Source organism: Anopheles merus, chromosome 3R, assembly GCF_017562075.2.
Source record: "Anopheles merus strain MAF chromosome 3R, AmerM5.1, whole genome shotgun sequence".
In the NCBI taxonomy this organism is placed as follows: domain Eukaryota; kingdom Metazoa; phylum Arthropoda; class Insecta; order Diptera; family Culicidae; genus Anopheles; species Anopheles merus.
This window is the reverse complement of record NC_054084.1, coordinates 35,349,139-35,377,057: the sequence shown is the minus strand read 5'-3', so window position 1 is coordinate 35,377,057 and position 27,919 is coordinate 35,349,139. Positions and strand designations below refer to the sequence as shown.

Sequence of the window (27,919 nt, the reverse complement as noted above, 5' to 3'; positions counted from 1 at the left end):
TACGCTTACTTACACTTGCTTCCACAGAATCGCACGCGAAGACGGCGCAGCGGAATGGAGCGGACGATCAGCAGAAAAGGGCCCAGCTGCGGCACAGCGTGGCGGTGGATGGGTCGCGCAGTGCCAAAACGGCCAGCACTGCCACGGAGCAGGATAGCATGTGAGTAGACACTGAAAGTTGAAAAATAGTCAATGACAAAAATCTATTAGTGGTAAGAAAAGTTTAGAATAAGAAATGAAGAAAAAATGCAAAAAATAGGATTTTTATGAGGTTTTTGTAAAATGGGATATTTTTCCATTTTAAAATATCCCTTTTTTGCTATAAAATCCCAGACAAGAACCAACTGCCTATAAATTAGTTATTTTGCTATCCGCCAGATGGCACTAGTGTTGATTGCGCATTTCGGAATTTTGAATTGATTTTTCAATTCTGAAATGAATTAAATTTTTATAAAGATGTGTTTTACTTTACCAAAAAAGAGTTTTTCAATCCAATTTATTATTGAATAAAGAAAATAATTCTCTTACTTCTCATAACATCAAAATATTCAAAACATTCCGTTTCTGAAGGGAAAATGAAGCGCATGCGCTCCACGTGTTTGGTGCCCCGCAACATTCAAACATAAAACTGATTTCGTTGCTTCAGCTCATTTTTATGCCGGTTGCATTGCAGAAGAACGTTTTTGTCCTTCTCCAAGAGGCAAATCCCAGTTTTATATTCTTTTGTCATTGTTTTTATTTTCGCTTGACAAATTTATTCCCTTAAATTACTTCTCTTTAATAATTTCTGCCATTTTTGTATAATTATGTCAACCAAATCATCTTTATTATGACTGGTTGAATGTTGAATGTTTTGCTTGCATTACCCTTGGCACTACCGGCCCATCCCATCGACTGCCCCGTAATTAACAATGGTAATGGCAAACGCAAGCACTACACACGAATTTGGATTCCCTTTTTTTCTCTATCCCCTGTGCAACCCTCACTTGCACACTTCACGACGGAGGTTGAATAAAATCTTCACCAGGTTTGCACAAGTAAATGGAAGTGGACGAAGGGGAACGCTACTTACAAACAGTGAACCCACCCCAGTAGATCGAAGCTGGGTGAGGGGAAGGAAATAAAAAGGGAAGCACATAAATCATGATTCCAACTGTTTCGGTGTGTGGTGTGGCGGTTTCGTAGTGTAGTACGCGGTAGGAAAATCGTGTCCTGCTGCTGCAAAAGAAGGGGAACTGCTGGCAGCCTTTTCCTTCCGTTCGTACCTCTTTGCCGCGGTTTTTGTTTGGGCACATTCTCCTTTCACAGCCACAGTCGTGAACGGTGGCATCCTTTAACATCACACAACCTGTGCTGTGTGTATTTTGTGCTGTGTGCTTCTCATTTCATTACGAGATAGCACACCTAGCCAGAACCATGAATTCTGCAATCTCTCGGCGCTCTTTACGCACTCCGGATACGATTTTTTGAGAGATGAATGAATCCTCGCCTCGCAAACGTAGAACCTTCTTTTTTTGCCTTTTTCCACTGCGACGTGCCGGTACGTGAAAGATGCACACGCACACACTCCAACGAGTCATTGTGGAGTGGTTGTGGTAGTAGTAGTACTACTACTACCGTCATTATTGCTGCCATTGCTGTTGCTGTTCCTTTTCATCAGTACCACATGCTCCCAGAGAAAAAGGACTCTTATCAATCGCTACGCAACACTGCAATCACGCTCGAGCACTCAGCGCACACGGCGGTCGACCCTGCTTCTTGCAGCACACCTTGCGTGCCGAGGATTTCCTTGGCAACGGGGCCCGGGACACTCACGGGCTATTGTTTTCAACCCCTCCCTGGTACCACCAATGGTTGCTGTTTGGTTCAGACTGCTGGGTTTCTTGATTCATTTACAGTTTTTTTTTTTATTATGAGCGTACAAATATAAACGTTTAGAGAATGGATAAAATCATCTAACGAAAAGGATAAATTAAATAAAGATTAAAACACATCTTAATAACCACACACGAAATGTAAAGCGAACACATAAGGCACAAAAATAGAAAAAGAACATCTAAAAGATAAAAGATTGTTAAAAAAAAACAAAGAAAACAACAAATGAAGAAATTGTTGAATACTTGACACAATTAATAAAACACGTGAAACAAAAATAATAACTAAACAATACTAAATTTCTCGCCTTAATTTTCACATAAAATAAAACGATAAAACTTACGAAACAATAAATTAAAAATTAAAAACAAGACAATACCAATGAAAAAAAAACTTTATCGAGAACATAAACATAAACAAACATATACAATATAAGGTAACACATATTTTCTAAAAGGTAAAAACCGCAACAAATAAAAATAGGAAAACAGATCCAATCAATGAAACAAACCCATCAAGCAAAAATAATAAAACAATAACTATTCCATCTCAACCATATCAGAGTATTATCAACAAATATTGAGCTACAAACACTCGGTAACCCTACTCATTCCATATCCAGATTGATAGAACAGGACCGTTTAAAGTTAACTTTTTGGCAAACATATCCTTGCCATCCCTATGACGACCATTCTCTCTCTCGCGGGCGTTCTGTCGCTCTAAAAAGGTTCCCGCGCTCTGAGTGCTTTGTGCTCATTTTCCCACTGTATCCCAACCCTGTGTGTGCGCGTGGAAAAGTGAAGGTCTGCAGAAGTTTCAGTCCAGTACCGTATTTTCGAGCGTTCGGATGATCGAACCGCATCGGGGCGTTGTGTTTTATTTGTTCCGCTTCTGTCTCTCTCTCCACCTTCAGCCACCCTTCCCATCGGCAGGCTTAGCTTCTGCGTGTGTGTGATTGATACGGGAGTTTTCGGTTGGCCGATTAGAAATTAGGTCCAGCGTTTTGCTCGGTTTTGGGTGAAAAGTTTGTGTTTTTCCTTCCTTTCCATACGCCCATGTCATGTAATGCGAGTGCTGGTGTGCTGGGCTAGTGATGCAGTGCGTTCGTTTGTAGTGTTACGCTGGCGAGGCGAGAAGGATTGAATGGTGTACAAAGGAAACAGCTCCACAGCGCTCCACGGTGTGAACGGTGGAAAAGTGTGATAAAAGTGTGAATCAATTGTGGCAGGCTACCGTTGATCCTAGTTTCCGTTCATAAGCCTCCTCCCCACTGCTCAAAAGAAAAGGGTGTGTTAAAGTGTGCGTCTTTTGTGTTTGTGCGTTGAAACAGAAAGCAAATTGCTAAATGTTGTGTACGTGTGTGTAGAAAAAAGTTTTGCTAAAGTTGTGTGAAAAGTGTCTTTTTGTAAGCCTTTTCCGACCAAACCCAGCTCTACTCGTCGCACGGATAAAGAAAACGGCACATTAAGCAATCCAGCTTCATTGAGTGGAGTGAAGGAAGGAGCAGAACAAGAAGAAGAGAAAAAGGCACACACAAAATCCGAGGAAAAACGGCAGCAGCCAGTGCTGTGAAGTGCTAGAGCTGAAAAGGATACACCCTTCCCGGAGACAGCGCGACATCATGCTCGGCCACTGTTGAGTGTCCTGAGGAAAATCGAGCCTCCAGTTGTGAGTGTCTGTCACTGTCGCTTTGTATGTGTACGAGAAGGAGAGAGAGAGAGAGCGAAAGGGAGCGCGAGATACTTCCGATACTAAAAAAGGAATCTCTTGAAAATGGGCTAAACTCTGATAAGTAGCCACCCGACGGGCTCTTATCGTTAGGCTCAAGCAGCCTAATTGTGTGTATTTAATGTTTCATGATGTTGTTATGCTTTGTTTTTGTTTTTCTCATGAATGAAGGCGGGTTAGGATGAGATTAAAGAACACACCCGCTCATTGAATGGGGAGCGCAAGAAAATATACAAAATGCATATGGAACTCGAGAGAGTGTTTTGCGAGAGAGAGGAGAGATACCACGCTTTTCAATGGAAACGCCAAATTTTTGGACAAACTCGTTGATTTTAAAACAAAATACATAAAACCAAAAAGAGAGGCCAAACGAGTGGGGCGTTTTTTTTTGTTTGAAAGGCGGTCACAAAAAGAGAGCAAACGACGCGTCTCCCTAAAGTTTCGGGTCGGCAGGATTGTTTTCCATTCAGAACCCATGCACCTGCCGGAGTGTCCCCGGAGCAGGTGGAGTGGTTTGTGTGCCTTCAGGCTGGCGGTAATGGTGCCCTGCAGGCATGGCGAGGAGCTCGATGGGCTGGTGGCTGAGGCAACACAGGGCTTGGCTTTTAATATTGGCGTGGGTTTGTTTATTTTTATTCGATATCGTTTCTTCGCCCGCTCCGGGCGCTTGACCTACACACAGCCACACAGCAAGCGAAATGCTATTTCGGGTGTCATTAAGGAGCGAGTGGCGAGTTCATTATTGTACTGCGAAAAATGCTACCTGTCCTTTTGGTCGATTGTCCTTCACGGATTTGCGACCAAAATGCGATTGAATGTTAATGGCGGTCTGTAGTTTTACGAGTGCGACCGATCGGGTTTTCGGGATCGGTGGCGCACAGGTTCAGGAGTGAAAGAGCAAGACCAAAAGGTTAATTAGTGTAAAAGGTGCTTCACAGCACCGATAAGCTGCTAATGAGGTGTTGTAAATACGTGAGGGTTTTGTGAAAATGTCCCAACGAAAGGTTATGTAGGTTATGGAGCATTACAATTGACATTCAAATTTGTACCTGTACTGTATTTATTACTTATCAATCGAAAATCATATTAACCCATATACGAAGAGGGTAGATTTGCTTTTATCACCTTTTTGAATCTTTATTTTGTAATTGTGATAGTTATTAAACATTATTTCTAGTTAAAACCGGCAAAACGATAAAAAAGCAGCATTTTGCCTATCTTTAGGCGCTTAATGAGTGTTGGCAAGAATTTATCCCATTTTATGCTCTAAATTGTCGCAATTAAATTCGATTTTAAATTGTATTACCAACTAGCAACTACCTTCCCATAGTTCCATTGTGGTGGAAATACAATAACACACACAAATTCATTACCCAAAACCCATTTACCTCGCCATCCATTTAAATGTGATCGGTATAATTGCATCCACAAGTCACCGGCAGTTGGCAATGAAATGAAAATGTTACCAAATACCAAAGAGGAAAATGATGTAAACAAAGGTGCTAATTGATTTCATTACCCCGTGGTTGGATTTCACTTCAGCTGCGGAACATCTCCATCGCTTTTCCGCGCCACAGTGGCCTGCGCTCCTACTCCTGGAAGGACACGCACTAACACATATATACACCCTCACGTGTATCTACGAGGGAGTTTGTAGGTGTGTTAGGGTGTCGAAAGATTCCCTTGGCAGACGGTTCGTTGCAGCTGTACTCGTGCACCGGCGAGGGATGATGATGATGATGTTTGGAAGCATGATTCATTCGCAGGACCAATGGGTGGCGTCACCTATCCTGCCACAAAATCATTGGAACAGTCGGGCAGCAGATCGATACGGTCGCCGGTCCGTGCGAGAGCGGTGTCTGAATGTTGCATTATAATTGCGTTACGGCAGCCACCAAGGTTACCGAGCACCGGGGGGTTTAACGTTTGCACTTTTGTTGGTAGCTGTACGTATGTTAATTAATACATTCTCGACATATTTGTTGCACTTGTGGGAGACCATGGCTTTAAAACGCCATAAAATATCGGCACCCAAAACTCCGCGTAGTTTAAGCAGTACATCTTCAGCACACAAAAGCCCTTCGCCGCAGCTTGTGCAATGTATGAATAGATGAAATGAATCTATCATGCTGTTGGAAGGGATAAACCCTTCCTTGTAGCGGAAAATGAAACGGAAGCAAAACAAAACTACGAAGGATCAGTGTAATATCAGCATTTCAGAGTCGTACATTTATCTCCCCCTGGTTTTTTTTGTACTGCGTATGTCCGCCGGATGCAGTCAGTGCCGGCAGGAAGCAAATGTTCCTATGAGCGAGAGAACACAAAAAAACGAGCCATAGAACAGGGCAGGAAATGATGCCTGCTGGCGTTTAATTTTCCTCCCCTTACTCGCGAGCAACACCCTCAAACCTCAGTCCTTTTTTTCGCAACAAGGCAGTAAGAAAATTGAAAACAGTCTGAAACTTTTCCAAATCCCAACCACACACACATACAGACTTTCACTATCGCATCCATTTCTTTTAGTCCTTTCTTCACTTGCGTGCTTTCTTTTGCTTCATCACCCGAAAGCAAATCATTATGCGGACCGGGCATTAATGTGTCTGTTTCAGGCACAGGCAAAGGTTGCAAGTGCTGTTGACTGCAGCACTGCAAGTGGGATGTGATATTAAAGAAAATGGATCGAAAACGGGGATAAAAATCCAATCCTGGCAGCAGTTTTTCGCTTAAGCCTGTCGGCACTTAAAAAAGTCCCTCGGAATGGACAGAAAGTTGCAGCTGCGGGAAGAAGACTCACAAATGAAATGGTGAGTTGATAAATGTACGGCCCAGGTGACAGTCTGGATAAAACTTTAGAGAAAATCTGATAACAGCTCCTTAGTAAGCTTTCTTTGGTGCACACATTGCATACATTTAGGCAATTTGAAAGCAAAATACAATGGAGCGCCGTTTATCCGGGCTTCTCGGGACTTTAGCCTCGCCCGGATAAGCGAATAACACGGATAATGAGCCTAATGATATATTTTATCTCCGATTCCTGATTATGTTTTGGAAAATTTTCTTATTTTCTGATAAAAATAACTCAGTTTTTATTAACTTCATGTTTTTCCAATGGGAATATTTGAAATTTGCCATGAATTGTAGTGTTTTTTTTTTGTTATGACAATGTGCTATTGAAACCGCTTTTTCAAATATCCTCCTCTTAACGCAATGTCACCTTTGTATTGAACTGTCATTTCTCAACAGCACGGATAAACGGAAATCCGGATAAAAGTTATCCGGATAAACGGCGCTCCATTGTATCTAAAAATGATCTGAATTTATGTTATTTTTCATTCCAAAGTTCTGAATTTGTGTGAGCCTTGTTTATTTGATTATTTTAACAAGGTTGGCCCCTAAGAAAGGTCCACCACTTTTTTCCCATCGTTAGAGTCTTCAGGATGAACTTCCAGTCCAGTGGGATTTTATTTTCTCCAAAAAAGAAAACTAATTTGATCGTCTCAGCAAGACTCCTTCTTGCTTTGCAGGAAGCTTCGATTAATTTGCTCCAAACCGCTCGGTCGCGCATACCGCAAAAGATGGGGGTTATTATGCTGGGTTACAAAAATCTCCAAATAAAGAAAAAGTACGATAGTTATATTCAACACCACCCACAGGGTTCATAATTTGATGGACGAAATAGCGGTCGATGGGAGTGAGCGGGGTAGCTTAGTTGCTTAATTTTTATGGCCACTTTTTATGAGTCACCCGACTAGCGGTACTGGAGCAGCTGAATGGTCGCGGTGATCCTGTCCAAGTGGGTGGATTTGGCTGTGGCTGTGGTTTGGGAGAATTAATTACAACCGTCAGGCACCCAGTCGGGCTCGACTAGACACCCAGGGGATGGAACAAATTTGCCTCTACGGTTGCGCAGGGGTGAATGAAAATTTCACCTTAAAACGGTTATGGTAAACTGAGCAGGATAATAACTATCGGTGGAAATAAATTATCAAGATGCAAAAGGCATTAAGCAAGAGGATTAGAGCAACTGGACGCTTTTAGAGGTTTAGAAGAGTGTTTACAGTTTAAAATATTATTGGTTTTAAGCGATTTGGATGGGGTCGTTAGAAAGATAATAGAAAGATAGGTTAAGAATCTTTTACCCTTTCGCCTTTTTTGACATAGAATGCATCATATGACAGCATGTTAAGTGCGGTTAAACGATTCATGAACATAAATCAATGTGAGCTGCTTGAAATTTTCATAATTACTAAAGCTTCTCCCACACGACACATCAAATAGATACGGGTTTACAATATTCATGGTTTGCTTTAAACTGCTTCCAAATACTTTATCTACAGACACGGTAGAACCTATTTCAATGTAGAAACTTTTCCGATTTTCAATTCCCCAAAGGCATACCAAATGTCTGTCTGGTAAATTATTCTAATTCCATCAGTCCTTCAGTGCAATGACCGGCTCAACCGTTCCATACCACCGAACGAATGTTAAATAGCGCACACTTATACACAGCTCGTCAAAGGTAACACAGTTTCAAGTCGTGGCACGTTTGTCTTATCTTGCTGGCAACCGAACGTCGTCTGGCCATGTCCGTTAGGCGATAAATAATTAATGAAAATTCATTGTAAGCACTAGAAGATTTTTCCACGCTTTCAATCAACGGCGTGGAGTGTGGTACCGTGGGTTGTAGCGTCCTGAATACCTTTGGGAGAAAGCCTCGTCTGCTGCAAGGCATCGTAACGAGAGAATGAAGCAACTTTCACACCACTGATGGTTTTCATTCGTCATCGTCTGCTCGGTGGATGATAGCTCGGTTGTGGTGTAGATTGCAATAACAAAAAAAAATAAATAAATAAAACCCACGAAAAAACACCTTCATCTTTACCCCTTTTTCCCAGGCTGCAGCAGGTGAGAGAGTTCGTATCATGGTGAGAGTTCATTTTTTATCCGTGGGGCGAGAAAATTCGGTAATCCTTCCGGGTGGAATCCTTCCGGACGGTGTTTGAAATGGACTTTTCTTCACCTTTTGATGCGCGTGATGCAGCAGCAGCTGTTTGTTATCCACGCCCAACAAAAAGGGGGATGTGAATTGAAAAGTTACCTTATTTGGAAGGAAATAAAGCTTATCAGTTGAGTGAATTAAATAAAATCATTTCAATGCGCTGTCACATTCAAGTCCAAATCATGCTAAATCACAAACCAATCGAAAGGGGCGATTAAAAATGTATCACCAGTAGCAGGTTCCTATCATCACCATCTTCCATCCACACCCAAAGCCGCTCGAAGTGTGAATGATGGAATGATTCAAACTCGACACGAATCATCCTGTCACTTCTGATCAGCGTGGGTTTAAGTGGTTTTTCTACAAATGGAGAGCCACCCTGATAGCAAACAGTATGCGAGTTGGAATGGTTCAACATAAGAGCGTATAGCAACGGGTCCCCAGTATAGACCAGTGCAGGTGAACGCTTTCTTTCGTACATAAATCACCCCACCACGGTATGATGGATGGCGGTGGTAAAATTAAACGATATCGTTGTACACCACTCGACTTGCATGCGCAATGGGAGTTTAGGACCCATTTTGTGTTCCGTTTCCGGTTTCTTAGAACGCGAAGTGAAAGGGAGATTTTATTCAATGTCGTGTGGTAAAATTTGTTTGGTTGAATTTTGTTTCATAGAAATCAAACAATAAATTGTTGTAAATTTATTGAAAGTGAAATAAATGTATAAAAATAAAATCGTGCAGGAATATTCAATGTCGAAAAAATAGAAAAATCTTACACTAAACAAAATAAAAGCTAAATAAGACCATAATAAGTCCCTTCTCAACTTCTTTGCCATGCGGTTAGTATACTTTTAGGGGGGTCATTTTAAAAATTATGGCAAATATTACCGCTTCTGCAAACAGCAGCTTAAGAGCACCTTGTTGAGCTGGTGCTCCTTTTTATCTGCATCTCTATAAACCTCAGAAGCAAGATAAGCCATCCCACAGATCAAGATGACTATTCCATTGTGAGAACGCTCGGTAAAATATTGCCCCCCCCCTCCCTCCTCAAGTCTGCCTGCCCGCCTGCCTGTCGGTGATTTAATACTTCATAATATCGCTATCTACATCGTAAACGTTGCCGGCCACGATACACGATTCTGCACAAGGAAGCACCATCTGCTTTGCGCAAGCAAGGAAGCAGAAGAAAAAAAAAATCAATAAAACTCAACACTTTCCCTCCCGTTTTGGTACAGCCTCTTATCCCTTCTTTTTGCAAATGGCTATATTGCCGTCTTGGCATATGTCTACCACCCTGCTCGTCAACGCACACACACACAAAAAAAGGCAGAGATTCGTGATATTGAAATTGAACAGACGACGAACCGAACAAATCATCCCATCGCTTTCCCCGCCGTGGGCTGATAACACCCGGGGAAACTATCACGCGAGCCGGCGTGGGAAGAATGCGTCGGGCTGGCGCTGTCGTCGGGCATAATTTATTCCGTCTGATGCAAGCGGGGCGCATCTCGTCACCCGGCTAGATGTTGACTTCCCGCGCTGGGCAAACAGAAGAAAAGGGAGAATCTTTCGTTCCGCAAGGATTTATTTGTGCTCGTTCGCCGCGCGTAATGAGTGTCAAGGGACGCCAGGGGTGGGTGGTGGAGGTGGTATGAATAATTCAGCGGCGCAGTCGGTGCTGCAACAGCGGCTTATTATGCTGTGCCGTCAAACGTTCAAACGCAAAGGAACGAGCTTCGAGCACGTGTCGCACGGGTGCGAGATGCGTTGTCACAAGCAAAACATGCTTTTCAATCATGAATTGATGCGGACCGGCAGCAGGGTGCATAATTTAGAACGATAGAAGATAAAAGTGATATACCAAACTGAGCCAGTTTAAGGCGTCATGCGTAACGTACTGATTGATCTCACGTAACACAAGTCAAGTACGTTACGTTTCAACTCATCGACAATTATCCACCGGCTGGGTCGAGGGGGGTTGTAAAAGTCCTTTTAGCTTTGTGAAAAACAAACACAAAAAAGAGTTGCAAACGCAAGTTGCATCCAAGCCACTGGGCCAGGCCACAAACACCTAGACGGCCAACCTGGCACCACTGGCCGGTTGTGCAGTATCGGTTGTGGTTTTCTCACATTGGGTGCAAAGTGTGTACCGGCCACACAAGTGCAGGCTCCCGTATTGTCCCTTTTTTGCTGGACAAAAAGGGAGTATTAAAGGGATTATCCTACCGGGGAGGTAGGTATGGGGAGAGAGTCTTTCAGTCAACTTTACCCGGAAGCCCTTCCATGGGTGGTGGTGAAGTGCATGTACAATTCAGAAGCGTATGTCATGGTGGTTGGTGGCAAAGTGTCGTATGCACGGGCAATAAAATGGTCCGACAGTTATAGAAAATTGGATTCCAGATCGTTAAAGGGGTGCATACAACAGACGGGAGGACCATATAACGGGTGGTAAGCTGGAAGGAGGCAGCTGTGGTTAGGGGTTGTTGCATAAGTGGTCATAGTTGGGCAAACAACTGCATTTGCGACATTTGGGGTGTGAAGTTGGTCAAGTTACGTTCTGAGGGTTTTTTTTTTGGAAAGGATTAACAAGATTTTAACACAAAAAGTAGAAGTTTACAATTTAAAAATGTCAAAAACAACTTCTAGACTTCAAACTTTTCACAGCAAAGCATATAGTTAAAGCAATGAAAACTAAAAAGAAACACAACACAAAATCGCTTCAGGCAAAAGAACGACCCATCGCGGACGACATGTAACCTGCCAGACATAAAAAAGGAACCTACTAAACACTAAACACCAGACTAGAAATAAAGCGAGACTTTCCAAAGAGAAGACACAGACTCACCACTCCCGACAGGATATGTGGGATCCTTCGTAGTACGATGATTGTCTCAACGGTGGTACGAGACAATGGCGTTTCGTTTGAAACAAGCAGACACCAAAAGCCGAGACGTAGTCTACGCTGTGTTGTGTGCCTTTTTTTCCCCGCTACTAAGGCATACACTCACAGACAATGCACTGGAAATGGTTAAGCAAATAGTAACACGTTTTGTCTGGCATATAAAGGATGCAAATGAACAAAAAGATAAACAAACGAAACGTTCGGATGGGCTGTGTTTAGATGGCTTTTTGAGATGTCGAGGTGCCTGGTATGAACACAATTTGTAGTAGTAAATTAAAGGGAACATAAAAAGATGATAGAAAAGTAAAAGTAAATAAAATAAGTAAAGTAAAGCAACAAATTAAATACCTAAAATTTAATGATAGCTCGCATAAAAGGAATATTCAATAACTGAGAGTTAAAAGAAAATCTGTAAAAAAAAGTAGACGAACTTTGAAAATAACGTGATAAAAGTAGTAGAAATTGAAGTGAAAATGAAACAAAACAGTACTTCCTGTATATAATGAAACATTTAAACAATACAAAACATGATACTGAACTAAAGAAGCTTTAAATCAAACTCTCACTAGTACCTTTCACGTATCAAATATAAATGCCAATATGCCTAAAGTTCAGATTGAAATTGATCCCACAAGACCTTACAGAGGGGAAAGCAACATCATACTAAAACAGTATTCCAATTAAGATTAACCTTTTTTTGCCCCTTTCGCCTGGCACTCCATATGGAACCGAACACCTTCAACGCTCAACAAGCGTGGAAGCAACCATGAAATTACAACTCCCACCGGGGGCGCTGTACGTCATTCATCGTTCATTAAAGCCCTTCCAGACAGTCCCATCCTTTGAGCGCTGCTGCAAGTGTTCGGATCAAAGCAGTGACACTTGGAACAAGGACGCTTGGAGAGTTGAATGGCGGGGCGTTTGCGTTTGAAAAACAAATCAAATCAAATTCGGTCTCGAAATCTCCCACACGTCATACATACGATACGCTTGTTTACAAATGGGCCGGACTTTTTGCATCCTTTGGTTCTCTTTGATGACATTCTTGCAAGGGATGAGTGAGTGGGGCAAATCCCTTCTTGTTGCTATGTCTCAAATTAGACCAGTTATGGCGTTCGTGACACTCGTGAGCAATCATTTTGCTTCATGACGACCTGTGGACCATGGACAGCAGAAAGGGTGCAGAAGGCGTACATCACTATCCCCAGGGCTTTGGGGCCTTGACGACCGACGGTGGCAAAGGACCGTCTCGGAATCTCGTTTTGAAAAACCCCGTGTCCTTCGGGGAAAGGGGTTGATGCTTGTGTTGGTTGGTTGGTTGCTTGCGGGACAAAGAAAGCAAAAAAATCGAACGAAAATGACAATAAAATTACACCCAACATCAGGGATTCGCGCTGTTTGGATGTTGCACTACTGAGTCGGGTGTCCTTTTTCCACTGTGTGTGTGTGTGTGTGACACACGCTATCAATGACATTGGTGTGGTATTTTCCATACCCCGCCTCAGAGTAAACATGTGCGCCATTGGATGCCAGTTTTCCCGCCACCACCATCTTTTACTACTGCTGCCGGGCATTTATTTGCAAAGTGAATGTTTTGTGCACTTTTATCTTCTGTGTGTCCGCTATGTGAAATGCGAATTCTTTGACTTCTTGTGCCACGAGTTTGCGTTAGATTTGTTTTTGCTTGTTTTATCTTGGCTGTACTTTATAGCCCGCCGTTCGGTTTGACTGTGGCGGCAGAAAGCCATGCACAGAGATCGGGCACATTCCAGTAAACGGACATTTAATTGAATGTCCTTTCGAGGGGGGGTGTGGAAGGAACCGTTGCACAGACCGTTTACTTTATTTACCTTTCAAATTGGCCACCCATCGTCATCGGCCCGCGGATGAATTTATCGACCGGCAGCGCAGACAGGGACGTGAACGCACATTTGACAATTCGAACCGAAAATCGAATTCATTGAGCATGGCGGCCGGGGTCGTGGTGTGGGGGGTTTATGTGTTTCTCGGTGTCACTTTCGCAGAAGCACGGCTACGGCGTTTTTTTGGAATGGTGGACAGCGAGAGCTAATAGTGTTCGCCGTGGTGGCAGGTCAATATTGATCACTCGGGCCCGGGTTTGACGATGTGTTAGAAGGGAAACGAGAAAATTCATCGGAAGTGCTGGGCGTTTTAGGAAAATGGAAGCTCAATCGTTATTCCACTGTCATGAGCAGAGTGTCAGTGCATTGAAATTACTTTTGAGCAGAAGGAGATTGTTGAAATGGCAGGCTGCGAAAGTAATAGACCATTTATAATGTAAAAGCGTTCTAGAAAGAGAATTTGAAATTCTGAATGTCTTGGTTGCTTGGAATCTGAATAAGAATTTATACAGACGACAAAAAGTAAAATACGACCAGCGCATTGCATACTTGCAGGCGTTTTGTTCTACAAATAATCTGTTATCACCTAAAGTTATGCAATCGTTATAACAATAATTCATTTGTATGATTATTTCGATGGTTTTAATGTTCCAACACCTATTTCTTATATAAAAAAACACAATCCAGTTCTCACTCAGTCGTCGTTATTATTACGACAACGTTAATTGAAAACTTATTCAATCCGCACAATTGTTCGCACCTTCCATACAACTTCCTGGTGTACATTAATCTGCTTTCCAGCCTGTTCTATTATTCCTCCGCCATCCAACACGACACAAGACATCCTCTTTTTGCAGGGTTTAGTTGTGCCGCTTGGTAGAATAACAATTTCCTTATCGCGCGCTGCTCGTTTCCTTTACTAATTAGTCCCAAGGGAAAGGTGGTTGAGCAGCGTCGAAAAGAAAAGAACCGAGCCTGTGATGCTATCCGGCGCACATTGTTCCTCACAGGAAGCGGTGCTTTATAAATGTAAACCGTTCGCTATCACAACATTGACACACAATAAACGTAGATTGTTTAATTAATTTCGTTGTTTCCCTGTTTTGTTTTCTTCCTTTCGTTTCGTTTCGTCCGCTGCAGCTATGAATGTCTGACGCCAGCAAACACCAAGCAGAGTAAGAGCTGTGGCGATTTGTTAGATATGGTAAGCAAAGAGGATTGGCTTGGATTTACCCAGCAAATAGACGAATAATATCGGGGTCGTCTTCGGGGTGCAAATGCTCATTGCAGGAAACGACACCGGACGGCGGAAATGAAGCCGTAGCACTGAAGAAAGCGCTCGAATGGGAGCTGTCGCTAGATTCGCGGGACCTTCGATCGCACGCCTGGTACCATGGTCCCATACCACGGCAGCGGGCGGAAGAGATCGTCCAGAAGGAGGGAGACTTCCTGGTGCGCGACTGTGTTTCGCAGCCGGGCAACTATGTGCTTACGTGCCGAACCAAGGGACCGACGCTGCACTTCGTGATCAATAAGGTGAGTAAACAGAGAGTATTTTCTTAAAAACAAAACCAGAAATTTAAATTTCAAAAACATTTTAAAACAAAACGAAAAAAGTCGTGCCGTGAGAAAAATCAAACTGAAGTTGCAATAAATCAGCAAGAAATGAATCTTCATTTGCATAATGTCTGGCGTAACGTTGTAAAAAGTGCACGAGATGTAAGCGTGCCTGCCCTGCCGAAAGGCTTACCAGGGAAAAGCGTGTACGCCTCCGGTGGGACAAAAACCAAGACGCTTGTCAAAAGCGGTGTTTTTACTGCCAGAACTTTGGTCCAGAACATCTTTCTTACTTTGCTAAAAGGCATGGCAACATGGTACAACCACTCGAGACACACCAGCAGCAGCAGCAGCTGTGTGGCGCGACTCTAACCAGGCGCCAAAAAGCACGTGCGGAAAGTTTTTTTTCCTCCTTCCTTAACCAACACACGCACTGGCTTCCCCGGCTCCAAAAGCAGTCAGTTTTGTAGTAGTTTGCACTTACAAGAAGGGGAAGAAAATTTAACTCGCTTCCTTCTTGCGAATCCGTTTTCGCATAGTGTGGCTTTTTGCGCTGTTACACGCTTCTCATTTCATCACGACACCGTCTGTCAGCTCTTAGTGCCGGAAGTGTGTATTAAGACACGAGACACGGCACAGACAAACATTGCCTGATTACAACCCACTTCTTCACCAGTGCACCAGGCACAAGTGCACTGAAGTGGATAAGAGTGCAACAACAGCGCTCGTCTCAGGATCGCTCGGCGTTAGGATTTGTTTTGACTTTCCGAGTACCTTCGGGCTCTTTTTGTACAATTCAATGAAGTTTCGGGAAGGAGCTTTTTGAAGAGGTATAATAATCGGATTTTGTTGCTCGTTTGCGGTCATTTCTTACTAGCCAAGAGGGCTTGTCTTAAGTCGAAATGCATAATCAATTATTGCATCCAGAATTGGAGAAAAATTATTAAAAATGAAGTATAAAAGGTATTTGTTGCATTAAAATTGATAGTTATCTCCAGATTCAAAGGAATATAAATGCACTGGTATACGCTGAGATAATTTTGCCTACAACCAAGACAAAACGCCTAAATGTATGCAATACGCGCGTCAAAAGTTCCATTAAATCGTCGTATTATGATCGCATTTACCTTAAGCACCCATAACACTACCAAAAAATCAATCAAATCAATAAAGTGTCATTACGTTATTGTCATGGTGGCTTTTCTTGACTTGCTTGACACTAGCAATTAAAAATGAGCTAAATGTTAATGAAACTCCATTCAATCACTCCCACTCATCAAACCTCGTGACAAACGAATGAGACGGAGAGAAACGATTGGAACTTAATTAAAATTGACCCATCCAACCACTATTACGACAAGGTCCTTGAAGTTGCAGCCATTTCACATGACATCATTACCAGCAGCAATCGTTTCTCTCGATGCAGCCTCTTGACAAAACCACCCAACATTTTTTTTTGATCGGTACTACATCTATTTTGACTGGCTCTACACCGCACAACGATGATTGATTCACTCACTTGATTTGCCATTCCCGGGGTTGGCCAAAAACCGAGCGCTGCGGTGCACGCTTTACATGCCATGTCCATGCCATGGCGCTTGGTACACGCTGTTCGCTCGATTGTACGACCCTCCCGGCAAACAATTTCGACCCGCAAACCACCGGGAGGGAGGTGAAGCGAATGAAAATAACATTATGATCGATCACTTGAGAGCTAACGAACCGAAAACCATTCTTTCGACGTCGTGTCGTGTCTTCCAGCTGGGAGGGGGGCGTGAGATTCGCTGATGCTGCTGCAGTGGAGAAATTTTCGCAGCACGATTGTGGATCGATAAGGAGTTGAAGCGGGTGAATAAAATCGCTCATTTGCGAAAAACAGTTTAGCGAAGGATAGAGAAAAACGAACTTATACGGAAAAGCGAAAATTGTCTTGACTTTCTGCAAGTTTTGTTCAGAAACTGTGCGAGGATGGGTCGGAGCGATTTTTGTTGCTGTTATCTATTGAGCAGCATAACGACCTAATGGCTTTGAAAAATTTGTTATATTAATGGTAACAAGTCATTAAAAGTGGCTAAATGTTATGCGGATATCGTAACATGAGGCGTTAAGGCATCATGAGGAATTTCGGGAAAATATTTCAGAAGAGTCAATATATCAAACCTTATCAAAATGGAACAACAAATGTGGCAAGTACTCAGAATACTTATCTTCAAATAATATCTCGTTTAAAAAGATCCGCAACAAAAACCTCATAAACCATCATTCCCTTCGTACCTTCTGACATGCTAACGTACCCTAACGCAAAGTTAATGAACTCCTTCTGAAGGAGGCGCTCATGATACGAACTCCTCCCGCAAGCCTTAACGACATTACCATGTGCTTGATTACTTGGCGCGTCATATCGTGTTTGCCGACGAACCATCCTTCACACACCCAGTTAACATAGTACCAGTAGTTTGGCGTACTTTTCGCATAAACTCTCAGAGCTACATTGTATCAATTGATCAGGGAGAAGAAAAAAAAAGCTAACCTTTGGTACGCTCCCATCTGCCTATCTATCTACAGCTGCTGCTCCAACCGGAAACCGTATACGAGCGCGTGCAGTATCAGTTCGAGGACGATGCCTACGATACAGTTCCTGATTTGATTACCTTCTACGTAGGCTCGGGTAAGTGCGTCCACCATCACACCGACCGACGAGGGGCAGTTGACCCCGTTTCGCACCGTTCTCACTCACCTTTTCTCTCTCCTGACAGGAAAATCCATATCGGTCGCATCGGGTGCGAGAATTCAATTTCCGTGCAACCGAACGTACCCGCTCTCGTTCTACGCGGGCAAGTGTCCACAGAATGCGGCCGGCATGGCGGGCATCCGTGGGCCGAGCCCGCTCAACTCTCCCTCACCCGTACCGTCGTCACCGGGCTTTAGGTAGGTTGTGCGTGTGTGTACATGCTCGTACAATCGACAGAGGGGGTTCGTCACTTGACATCTGGCTTTTTTGCTGTTTGCTCTACAATGTTTTAATAACAAAGCGCTTACTCTCTCTCCTTCTCTCTCTCTCTCTCTCTCTCTCTCTCTCTCTCTCTCTCTCTCTCTCTCTCTCTCTCTCTCTCTCTCTCTCTCTCTCTCTGCGTGTTGAAAATCGATAGGTATAATCCGTACACGCAGCAGACAAGCTCCTACCGCAGCCCAATGTCATCGCCGCCCCGCACCAAGCGAGAAACGCCGCCCCGGTTGCCAAGCAAAAAGCAACGCTCGCAGTCCCTCACGCCCCTTCACGGTGCGGCGGGCGGTCAGCAACGGTACAGCAGTGCGGACGGTGTGATCGGGGGTAACGGGGGCGCATCGGACGGTGGCAGTAAGTCAAGCAAACCATCGCGACTTGCCGAAACGCCGGAAAAGTGCAACAGTGCGGACGGTGTCATCCACAACAGTGAGTCTGGCGCAGGTGCCAGGCCGTCAGAGGAGAAGTGCTCGAGTGCGGATGGTGTGGTAAAGTCACAGACGCTTACCCGGCCCTGCTCAACCGACCCGAATGGGTTGGCGTCGCTGAAGGGTTCCCAGTCGTCGCTGCCCCGGTCGGCCAGTTTGCGGTCGTCCCAGGGCAAGCTAAGCTCGCGGGCGTCCAGCATCAACAAGGAACCGAGCGAACACTCGCTCAGTCCGTGCCTGGAGCAGAAAGCGTTCGCTGAGGATGAGGAACAACCGCCAAGTCCACCGCCGAAACCGATACGCGGTGGCGCCGGTGGAACACTGCAAAGGCGTGACTCGATGAAAGACTCCGACTCAGGGTCGGTGCAGGGTAGTGGAACGCATGGTGGACGGGGTGGCATGACTTCGTACCATCCCAGTGGTTCCGATTCGGGCAATGGGTCGGGCGATTCAGCTCAAAGCTCTGCCACAGGGGAGGAGCTGGCTCCTCCAGTTGCCCGTGGCGTTGGTGGCGTAGTGCTCCGGAATCCACGTTTTATACCCACGTCCTTGTCGTCGGTAACGTTACGTTCACACGCGGAAATTGATCCTGTTGCGGCAGAAGAAGCCCTACTTGCCATGCAGATCCCGACGTACGAGCAGGTGTCCCGGTACGATCTGGAAAACTTCAACACACTGCTGCTACCGTTCTGTGACTGCAAACCGCTGGACAGTGGTACGCTCAACACGGTCCGGATGATGCTGTGTGAGTCGGGGCCGCGCGTCATCGCGAACCATCTGACGCGGGTGGACATTGGATTGATATTGGGTACGAGGTCTTATGCACTTAGATCTTGAAAAGGACAGTTTTACAAATTTTGCGCATCTCTTATTCCAGAAAAAGACGAAAGCCGCAAGGATGATCCATTGAGCTGTACCGGGTTGGAGCTGATCACGCTGGAGCAGGGCAAGCAGTACCGGTTGGACCTGATCGAGCGGACGGAGTGTATGAAGCTGCTCGTCGCCGTTACCATCCTCACCTGCCAGAGCGATCTCGAGCGGGCGGAAACGCTCAACAAGTGGATCCAGATAGCGGTCGAGACGAAAACTGCCTTGGGTAATCTGTTCGGCTTTAGTGCCATCATGCTGGGCCTCTCGATGCCGCAGGTAGGTTCAGTCTCGTCTAGTGTTGGGTTTGATGAATTCTTAGTTGAGATTCATTCATATGAATATTCAGTGATGAGTGATGTGAATCTCCAATCGACCCTTCAAAAATTCATGGATCTCCAAAGATTTATGAGTCTCGAAAGATTCATAAATCCATTAAAATTCATATATCGTTGGAGATGTATGATTTTCAAAATATTGAATTTGCGTGAGCCCACCTAACAAGATGGCCGTCTTGGGTTCAAGCCTCGCATGGACCGTCTCTCTATAGCAAAACAAACTATCCAACTGCGTGGTACTTGCCTGTACACGCTTGTATGACCTCGTAGGTAGTTACGCCAAGAAGAAGAATTATGAGAATCTGAAATTCAAATTTTTGGAGATGTTTGAATCCCTGGAGATTTATGAATCTTATGAATTCATGAGTCTTTGGAGATTCATGAATATTTGGACATTCATGAATCTTTGGAGATTTGTGAATCTTTGAATCAGATTTACCCAACGCTCCTCTCGTCTAAACAATTTGGACTATACATAACTCTACATGTTTGCAATGCTCTCTCGCTCTCTCTCTCTCTCTCTCTCTCTCTCTCTCTCTCTCTCTCTCTCTCTCTCTCTCTCTCTTGCAGATTCAAAAGCTCGAATCAACCTGGCACACGCTGCGCCAAAAGTTCACCGATAGTGCATTCAACTTCGAGGCGAAGCTGCGGCCGACGCTGAACAGCATGAATGACTGCTCCAATCCCCAGGCACCGAACACGACCATCCCGCACATACTGCCGTACGTGCTGGTGAAGGATCGCACCATTAACGATGTGTTTGGTGAGTATCTAGAGAAGATTTGAACATCATCTGGAGAGCATAAGACTTACAAATGCGCTTCTGTGTGTCACTACAGCAAACACGCCGAGTCCCTGCCCGACTCTGATCGCATCGTGCGTTACGCCCTGGGAAACCATTACGCAAGACTTTGGCTTTTCCGTGCTGTTCGCTCACCTGGACGCAGCGCGCAGCTTTATTAACAACATTTCACTCTACAAAAAGAACGCACAAACGATCATGCAGGACACGAGCCGACTGGATCCGCTGATGGAGGACGCATTCAAGTAGGTGTTAAATGATTTACTGCAACAAAATCGAACAAAACTAACTGGGCTCACTTTCTCATTTTACCACGTAGGACTGAGTTTCAGATGAAATTCCTGTGGGGCAGCAAGGGCGCACTGGTGCCGGCCGAGGAGCGTCACGCCAAGTTTGAACACGTGCTCACGGTAATGGCGGAAAAGTTCTGCGGTGATCCTTCAGCCGGTTAAGCCTAACAGTGCCACCACAAACAGATAGAGCAACACACGTTAGAGGAGTGTGAATAGTACTATTACTACCATCTACACTACTTTTCATCTCATTCTCTCTTGACTCCATCTCCACACACCATGCTCTACCCATACTATCTACTACGATTTAGTATTTCTTCCACGATCCATCATCTCTATCGACTTCTTGCTAGTGGAATTGAGCGGTTAGCGGTCTACTCATTTGTATGTACGATATATTTATAATAACTACTAAATTTAGCGACGGAAAAAAGATGATAAAACGTAAAGTTTACCGATTAGCGACAAAAAACGAACCGTAGTTCCATTCTACTTCACACAATACTCAAATTGATAGACAATTTGCAACCATTTTTTTTGGCGAAGAAGAACAGTATATTTTAAAAAATCAAACAATAACGATTAATCGGTGTTGAGGTTGGGACGCAAAAGGCAAATAAAATAGAGCAACACACACTGTTATTTTTTTGCAAATGACCAATTCCAAATCTTCGAAAAGAAGCGCTATTTCATTGCAAGTTACATCAAATCCACCAAAAACCAGTACTGCCGGATGGAGCAACGAAACGCGATCCACTTTTGCTAGAGCAACACCTAATCACAGACAGCCAAACACAAATACAGAAACTCTAAAGCCGTAACTCAAACTAGGAGAAGTTTATATCGAATCGAAGTTGTGGTTAGGGTTAATATTAGTAACAGCAGAAAACAAAAAAACGATGGATCGCTTTGAACAGCACAAACACGGTGAAAAGAGAAATCTTAGAGATTAGGGTAAGGTGTGTAAAATCTAGTCAAAATATACCAAACGCGTAATACTATACAAAAAAAAAGATTATTAATCGAAGCAAACGAAACGTAAACATGCGTGTGGATTGGTTTTCATTACGGATATTGTTTCGGGACGAAAGATGCAGAAAACGAGATAGAAAATGTAAGTGGATTTGTAACTGTGGGCAACACGTTTTCTAACACACACACGCCATACACCCGGCTCGACACGATCGACAGAAGAAATAACGTATCGTATTTTAGGGAAAGTGAATAACGATTTTCTAAAAACAAATAAACCTAAAATTATTACATTTTGTGAGCATTAAAGTTGCGATCAGACGGAACGAGAATAAGCGAAATACTGTATGAAGAGATGTGTGGAAGAGCAGAATCAAATGTATATGAGCACTGGTAGAGTGAACCGCATAACTTACACGATAATCTACCTACTAAGTTGGTGCAAGTTTAGTAGCAAAAGCCAAGGAACCAATCTCTTTACGTTACGCGAAATTTGAAAAAAAAAGCAATAAACACAATTGTGGTATCATCAGGCGTGGCAAGCGACAAGTTACTACCCCTTCTAGAAGACCACCCTTTTACTTCACGCACACTGATGGTTTATGAAACCGCCGTGAACGTATATCAACCCCCTCTAAGGCAGTAGACGTAAAGCTAACCGATAGCTATGCGAGTTCCAAACTTTACACTTTCCTCAGGTGTTTAGGAGCGATCGATCGGCACGAGATAGAAAAGAGATTTATAATACCTTTATCGACTTTTTTTTTGTTGTATATTAGTACGGTTGTTACAATAACACAAGTGAGTTCGGTTTTGTAAGCAGCACCTGTACGGTTTGTCTATTTCTAAGATAAATAATGCATTGTACTACATGTAAAGCATACCCCGAGCAGGATAACAAGTTGGACAATATGGCAAGATCGGTACACCCTTCTTTGATTGCGACGGAAAACAATCCAAACTGAAACCATAAAACCAACACTCCGATGTAACCGCCGTAAATGATATCTCGATTGAGTATGGGATGCCAACGCCCACGGGTCCCGGACCTCGATAAAACTGTAACACACCGAGTGTGGTTGCATGCTGCAATGGGAAATGGGGATGATGATCGTGTCTATCAAAGAAATAACTCCTTCAAACTGGTTTGATAATTATTCTTAAGTAAATAAACTAGTAGTAGGGGGAAAATAACGAGCGAAAGGGAGTCGAATCTCTTGCGCAAGTACTAGCCATATAAAAAAAAACAGAACAAAAAATGCAGCATATTACCTAATACTTCCAACTAAATGGTGCAGACTGGAAATGTTGAGCGATGGGAGGAATGTTTTTGGGAGGAAAAAGTTCCCAAAAAAAGAAGGAATTTTGAGTTGTTTAACTAAAACTAAATAGAAACGTGAGCGGTAAGATGTACGAAGGTGATCGACCGGGGTAGGGTAAGTGGGACTCTGCCCACTGGGGTGGTATGTAACCGAAAAGTATTATACATATACAGATAGTTATGGAAACCAAGTACTTGTCATGATATGTTGTACAAACAAAACAGCTCTAAACACTAATATTTCTATTCAAGGATGGCATACCAGAGAGAAGGAAAGACAGAGCGAGAGAAAAAGAGATAAAAAGTGTGAGGAAAACAGTATGAATAACTGAACCTAATGTATGAAAATAAATTATTTAATACAACCTAAACACTACAACACTGTGAATGGCCGTTACTCACCATGAAATGAAATTTCTAAATCAAACACTTCCAGTTTGGTAGCATGCCGATGTGCTTGTAGAACAGATGCTTCCTCGGAAACAGCTCCCAAGCGTGCGGGTGCATCAGCTTGTACGACTGCTTGATCGTCAGCTCAGCGACACCGGCAATCGCTGCCACCGCTTTCAGGCTCATCGCCGTAGCGGACACCTGAGAGGCCATGTAGATGGCGGCAGCCGCCACCGAGATGGGCGACCGATCCGGCACGAGGTCCGCTTCGAACGCTTTCTGCGCAATGTGCGTCGCTGCCTTTTGCACTTCGTGCGGAAGAACTGCACAAACAAAAACGAAAGTAAAAAGAAACGTAAAAAGATGTCCTTCGCGTGCGATACTTACACAGCTTCGAACAGAAGCGCTGCATAAAATCTTCCGACGTGATGTGATCCAGCGATGTAGCCAGCACCTTGGTGATTAGCTTAAAGCAGCGCCCAATCTCCTTCTTGCCGGCCGAGCAAACCGCGCACATCTCCTTGAAGGTACGCGGCACACCTTCCTGCCGGCAAGCGATGTACAGACAGGCTACAGACACTGCTTCTATCGACCGATGGGTTAGCGCGGCCGGTTCCAGCGCTTGCTTGAAGATGGTTTTAGCATGGCTCACGATCGACGCCGGTGCATTGATGCGTTCCGCCATAGTGGCGATCATGGCGAAGCCGAACATTAGCTTGCGCGTTGTGGTGTCCATTTTGAGGAAGGAGAAATGGTTGGGCGCTATCGAAGAAGGAATAAATTGTCACAATAATGTGTGTAATCCGTTGGCACATACATACGCTCAAAGCCGTTGGCAGAAGGTTGTAAAAATGTGGCCAGATTTTGTAGTACTGGATCGGTGCTACCGACACGGGATGGATCCGGCCGGCTTGGGTCGTCGCTAAATGTGCGCCACTCGCTGGACGGATCGATCATACGGTCACCGACGATAAGGCCACAGTCGGAGCATATCATGTCGCCGGTATGGTAGTCGTCGACTAATGCCGCAGCAGGATGATACGGGCAGACGAGTTGGTTTGCTGCGGGAGAGGTATTCCTGCCGAAAATTACAATAGAGATATTAATGCAAAAATATAACCATTGCTCAGAAATTTAAGTGTTCTACTTACGAAACATTTGAGGCCATCGTTCTTAACTGTACGTCTATCGGCTCGGAAGGGCTGTGTACTATCTGAGCAGCCTGCAACAGCAATGGTAAAGCTGAAACGAAAACGCACACTTCTTCTCGCCTGGTTACCGTTGGCAACGGCGCACCATGGTTACCATGATCTTCGTTTCTCACTCACACTCGATTCAATCGGTTTATGGTTTGTTTTGTGTTGCACTGTTTTATTTAGTTTTTATCTTATAAATCAGTTCATTATATGTTTCTAGTTCTTTTTTTTCTCACCATTTCTTTTCCGCTTCCTTTTTCTTTGTTTGTTCCAACGATGGTGCCCATGTTTTTGTTTTGTATCCTCTCCTCCCTTCCCCCTCCCCCTCGTTTTACTATTTAAATGTACCGAGGGGGAAAGGGCTCTCTGCTCGCTGTCTCGCAAAGTATCAAAAATAATTCTTCATCTAAGTAAATAATCCCTTACAAAAGATAACGATAAACAACGAGCGTGAAAATAATACAATTCTTCATCAGGTTTTGTTTTTTCTTCTTCTTCTTCTTTTTGGGAGGGGAGTGGAGGGTGGAGTGATGGTCAAGAGCCGCCCTTATTGCGCTCCAAACTGTGTTCCAAAAGGATGTTTGCGTGTACGCTATACAACTGATTCCGCTTGTGTGGTTCTATTCCTTTTTGCTGGGAACGAAACCACGTTCTGTCGATCACTGTGTGTTTGTGTGTATCGTCCTGTGTAATATAGTGAATCCTGTCTATTATCGATTTTAATTCCTTCCCCTAGGAGAGAGGAAAAGGGGAGCGTTGGTGCTTGGTTTTCGTAGCAACAAATCCAATTATAATTCCTATAAGACCTGATGGTGGTTGTTCGTATGACCTTTTCTGATCTACTCTCCTTGCTGCTCTACCGTGTTCCCGCTCAATCTATACACCGTATTAAATAATTCAATTCATCTGTGGAAAAGTTTGTACTCCCGTTATAGTAGTAGTAGTAGTTTAAAGGGGATTTCAGAGAGGGCACACACATACACACTTGCACACGCACAGAAATGAGCAAAATGTAAAAAAGAAACAAAAATTATATAAAACACCAAAGAAAAAACAAGAAAGTAAATCAATACATTTGCACACCCAAGCGACTTGGAACATTGGACAGCATGTAAGATGCGTTTTTTTCCGTAGGGAGTGTGGATGGTATTGATTTACAGTGTGCCCATCAGCAAATAGATAAGATTTTCCTTCTTTTTTTTTGCAGCGTGCGTTCGTGTGTGTGTGTGTGAATGTCCTTTAAGCAGGGTGAGACACAGCAGCAGGCTTGGTTAGCTGAAAAAGCCCTCGGAAACCGTGCACATACACACACCGGGGAGGGTAGGGATGGGGCTTACACCGGGGGCAGCTGATCGATCGGGGTGTGGAAGTTAAAGTCCTCGGGGAACAGTTCGGCCGCGTGCGGGTACATTAACCGGTACGACTGGCGGATCGTGACGTCGGCCACGCCGGCAATGTCACCGATTTCCTTGTGTGTTTTCTTGTTGTCGGACGCTTGCGAGGCCATGTAGATGGCGGCCGCCGCCACGGAGATGGGTGACCGGCCGGGCACGATGTCCATTTCGACCGCTTTCCGGGCTATATGCGTAGCGGCACGCTGTACCACATTTGGTAGGTCTGGAGAGAGAGGAAAAATAATATTAGAATAATGATCGACAATAAACGTTTCAAGCGACATCAACGGTACGGTGTAATTTAAAACGCATTAAAATATCAATTTGCATTGCACACGTACCCAGGTTGGCGCAGAAGCGGGACATGAAGTCGGCGGTGGTGATGAGATCGACGGAGGTGGCGAGCGCCTTGAGCGTGAGCTTGAAGCAGCGTCCGATCTCCTTTTTGCTGATCTTGCTGACGGCGCAGATCTCTTTGAACGTTCGCGGCACGCCCTCCTGCCGGCAGGCGATGTACAGACAGGCTGACGCTTTGGCATCGTTCGAGCGGCCCTTCAGGTTTTTGCCGTCGTGCACCTGCTTGAACAGATTGTTCGCCCGGTCGGTGATCGTTTTCGGCAGGTTAATCCGGTCCGCCATCGTGCTGATTTCCTTGAACGCCGCAATCAGCGCCCGGTCGGAGCTGCTCATCGTGCGGCGGTTCTGATACTTGGCAGCTGGCAATGGGAAGAACGGAAACAAATGCGTATAAAAACGTTGTCCTAAACACGGCGGCACAATTTGACCTACTTCCGAATGCATCGAACGACGCGGGACCAGTGCCGGGACCGATCATGGTGGACAGATCGCCTCCGCTGAGCAGCGGGTTTTCCGGCCCACCGACACGGGACGGGTCCACGCCTGCCTTTTCGTTGCTAAACGTACGCCATTCCGAGCCCACGTCGATGACCCGATCGCCCACCACCAGCCCACACTCGGAGCATATCATATCGCCGGCCCGGTAGTCCTCTATCAGTGGTGCCTCCGGGTGCGAGTAGCAGCACACTTTGTTCAAATGGGCGTCCCTGTGGAGGGTTGTTGAAAAGAAGACCGCAATCAAATGGAAAGAAAAACAAACACATACACACACATAAAACGAGCTGCCTTCACCTCGAAAGGGGCAGGCAGAAGGCACGGTGGAAGTGTACTGGAGACACACCACGATGCAATACATTATGCATACGCACCTTGATGAGCTTGCCATTGTGCCCGCGCCTGTCTCAGTTCCGCTCCGGGGTAGGAAGTTTCGTTGCCCGCTAGCCCGCTGTCGGTGTGAATGTTTGCACTTTGGTGTTTTCTCTGCAAACGGGGGGCCCCACCAAAGTAACAACGTAGCAAACACCACAGTTACCGAAGGCAGCACCAAACGCCAAGCGAACGGAGGGATTTACACGGCTTTGCTACGCCGCCACCGATGATTTTTCGTGTTTGTCGTACGGGTAAGCACTTAGTTAACGCACCGATTGGGCTGTTTGAATGTTTTGAAGCGACGAAAGGTGTGAAAATAATGTACAATTGTTGGGGTGTCCCGCGCCTTCTGCGTTGATTTGCTTCGCGGTTTGTTTCGATTTTGAGGCAAATGCGAACAAAGCTGTCAAACTTCGGGTCGGCCTCGTCGGGAAACGTCAAATGTGTTGCTGGGGGGGTAGGAATGTCACTGTTATGTTAGGAAGTGGTGTAGCGCGTGCAGTTTTGAACACTTTTTGATTATAAATATGCTAAAAGCATAGGTTTTAACTAACAAGGCATTGAATAAAATGAAAAAAGGTTATAATAAAAAACGCGATGCATAAAGAGTGTATAATATAACGGCTCTTTTAGATCGCGGTTTAAAATCTCCGTCAGCTGATTTGACACGTGTTGTAAAGGGGGTATTCTACTAGCAAAAAGGTGAAATAAATACAAAATAATAAAAAAAGCTCATCTACAACATCTTTATTGCACACT

General features: G+C 44.5%; 3 protein-coding genes across 8 annotated transcripts in view; 1 reads left to right on the top strand and 2 right to left on the bottom strand.

The window, feature by feature from the left end:
* The window catches only part of LOC121595502 (breast cancer anti-estrogen resistance protein 3 homolog), a 30,999-nt gene extending 9,778 nt beyond the window's left edge, over positions 1–21,221 (top strand). For 3 of the 4 annotated variants that reach the window (XM_041919531.1, XM_041919530.1, XM_041919532.1), the window contains 10 exons: positions 28–160; positions 14,512–14,575; positions 14,662–14,907; positions 17,494–17,596; positions 17,685–17,856; positions 18,078–19,168; positions 19,238–19,506; positions 20,136–20,328; positions 20,405–20,612; positions 20,687–21,221. In XM_041919531.1, the coding sequence (XP_041775465.1) occupies positions 28–160; positions 14,512–14,575; positions 14,662–14,907; positions 17,494–17,596; positions 17,685–17,856; positions 18,078–19,168; positions 19,238–19,506; positions 20,136–20,328; positions 20,405–20,612; positions 20,687–20,819 (2,612 nt within the window). In that variant the 3' untranslated portion in view covers positions 20,820–21,221. Of the gene's footprint in view, positions 1–27; positions 161–2,680; positions 3,544–14,511; positions 14,576–14,661; positions 14,908–17,493; positions 17,597–17,684; positions 17,857–18,077; positions 19,169–19,237; positions 19,507–20,135; positions 20,329–20,404; positions 20,613–20,686 lie in introns of those variants that run through there. The other variant, XM_041919534.1, reaches the window with a different exon arrangement.
* Positions 105–24,608, bottom strand: LOC121595504 (transcription initiation factor IIB-like). Of its 2 annotated transcripts, none has more exons than XM_041919538.1 (5): positions 24,495–24,608; positions 24,165–24,421; positions 23,731–24,105; positions 23,356–23,666; positions 105–171 (listed from the first exon to the last, which is right to left on the bottom strand). In XM_041919538.1, the coding sequence occupies exons 1-4, from the start codon at positions 24,509–24,511 to the stop codon at positions 23,371–23,373; spliced, it is 945 nt and encodes a 314-aa protein (XP_041775472.1). In that variant the 5' UTR covers positions 24,512–24,608; the 3' UTR covers positions 105–171; positions 23,356–23,370. The 2 variants fall into 2 exon arrangements, with proteins under 2 accessions (XP_041775472.1, XP_041775471.1); XM_041919537.1 differs by lacking the exon at positions 105–171 and adding an exon at positions 20,614–20,821 and having other exon boundaries at positions 24,495–24,605.
* Positions 24,609–24,697: 89 nt separating this feature from the next.
* Positions 24,698–27,568, bottom strand: LOC121595503 (transcription initiation factor IIB). Of its 2 annotated transcripts, XM_041919536.1 has the most exons (5): positions 27,160–27,568; positions 26,723–26,997; positions 26,275–26,649; positions 25,877–26,156; positions 24,698–25,445 (listed from the first exon to the last, which is right to left on the bottom strand). In XM_041919536.1, the coding sequence occupies exons 1-5, from the start codon at positions 27,174–27,176 to the stop codon at positions 25,442–25,444; spliced, it is 951 nt and encodes a 316-aa protein (XP_041775470.1). In that variant the 5' UTR covers positions 27,177–27,568; the 3' UTR covers positions 24,698–25,441. The 2 variants fall into 2 exon arrangements, with proteins under 2 accessions (XP_041775470.1, XP_041775469.1); XM_041919535.1 differs by having other exon boundaries at positions 25,441–26,156; positions 27,160–27,567.
* Between the last annotated feature and the right edge of the window lie 351 nt (positions 27,569–27,919).

Excerpts from the sequence above, each read along its gene's own strand:
- LOC121595504 (XM_041919538.1), bottom strand. Across the intron at positions 24,106-24,164 it reads TTCTGCCAACGGCTTTGAGC|CGCCCAACCATTTCTCCTTC; the intron begins GTATGTATGTGC and ends CTTCTTCGATAG. Across the intron at positions 23,667-23,730 it reads GCGCTTCTGTTCGAAGCTGT|TTCTTCCGCACGAAGTGCAA; the intron begins GTAAGTATCGCA and ends TTGTTTGTGCAG.
- LOC121595503 (XM_041919536.1), bottom strand. Across the intron at positions 26,650-26,722 it reads GTCGTTCGATGCATTCGGAA|CTGCCAAGTATCAGAACCGC; the intron begins GTAGGTCAAATT and ends TCCCATTGCCAG. Across the intron at positions 26,157-26,274 it reads CCGCTTCTGCGCCAACCTGG|ACCTACCAAATGTGGTACAG; the intron begins GTACGTGTGCAA and ends CTCTCTCTCCAG.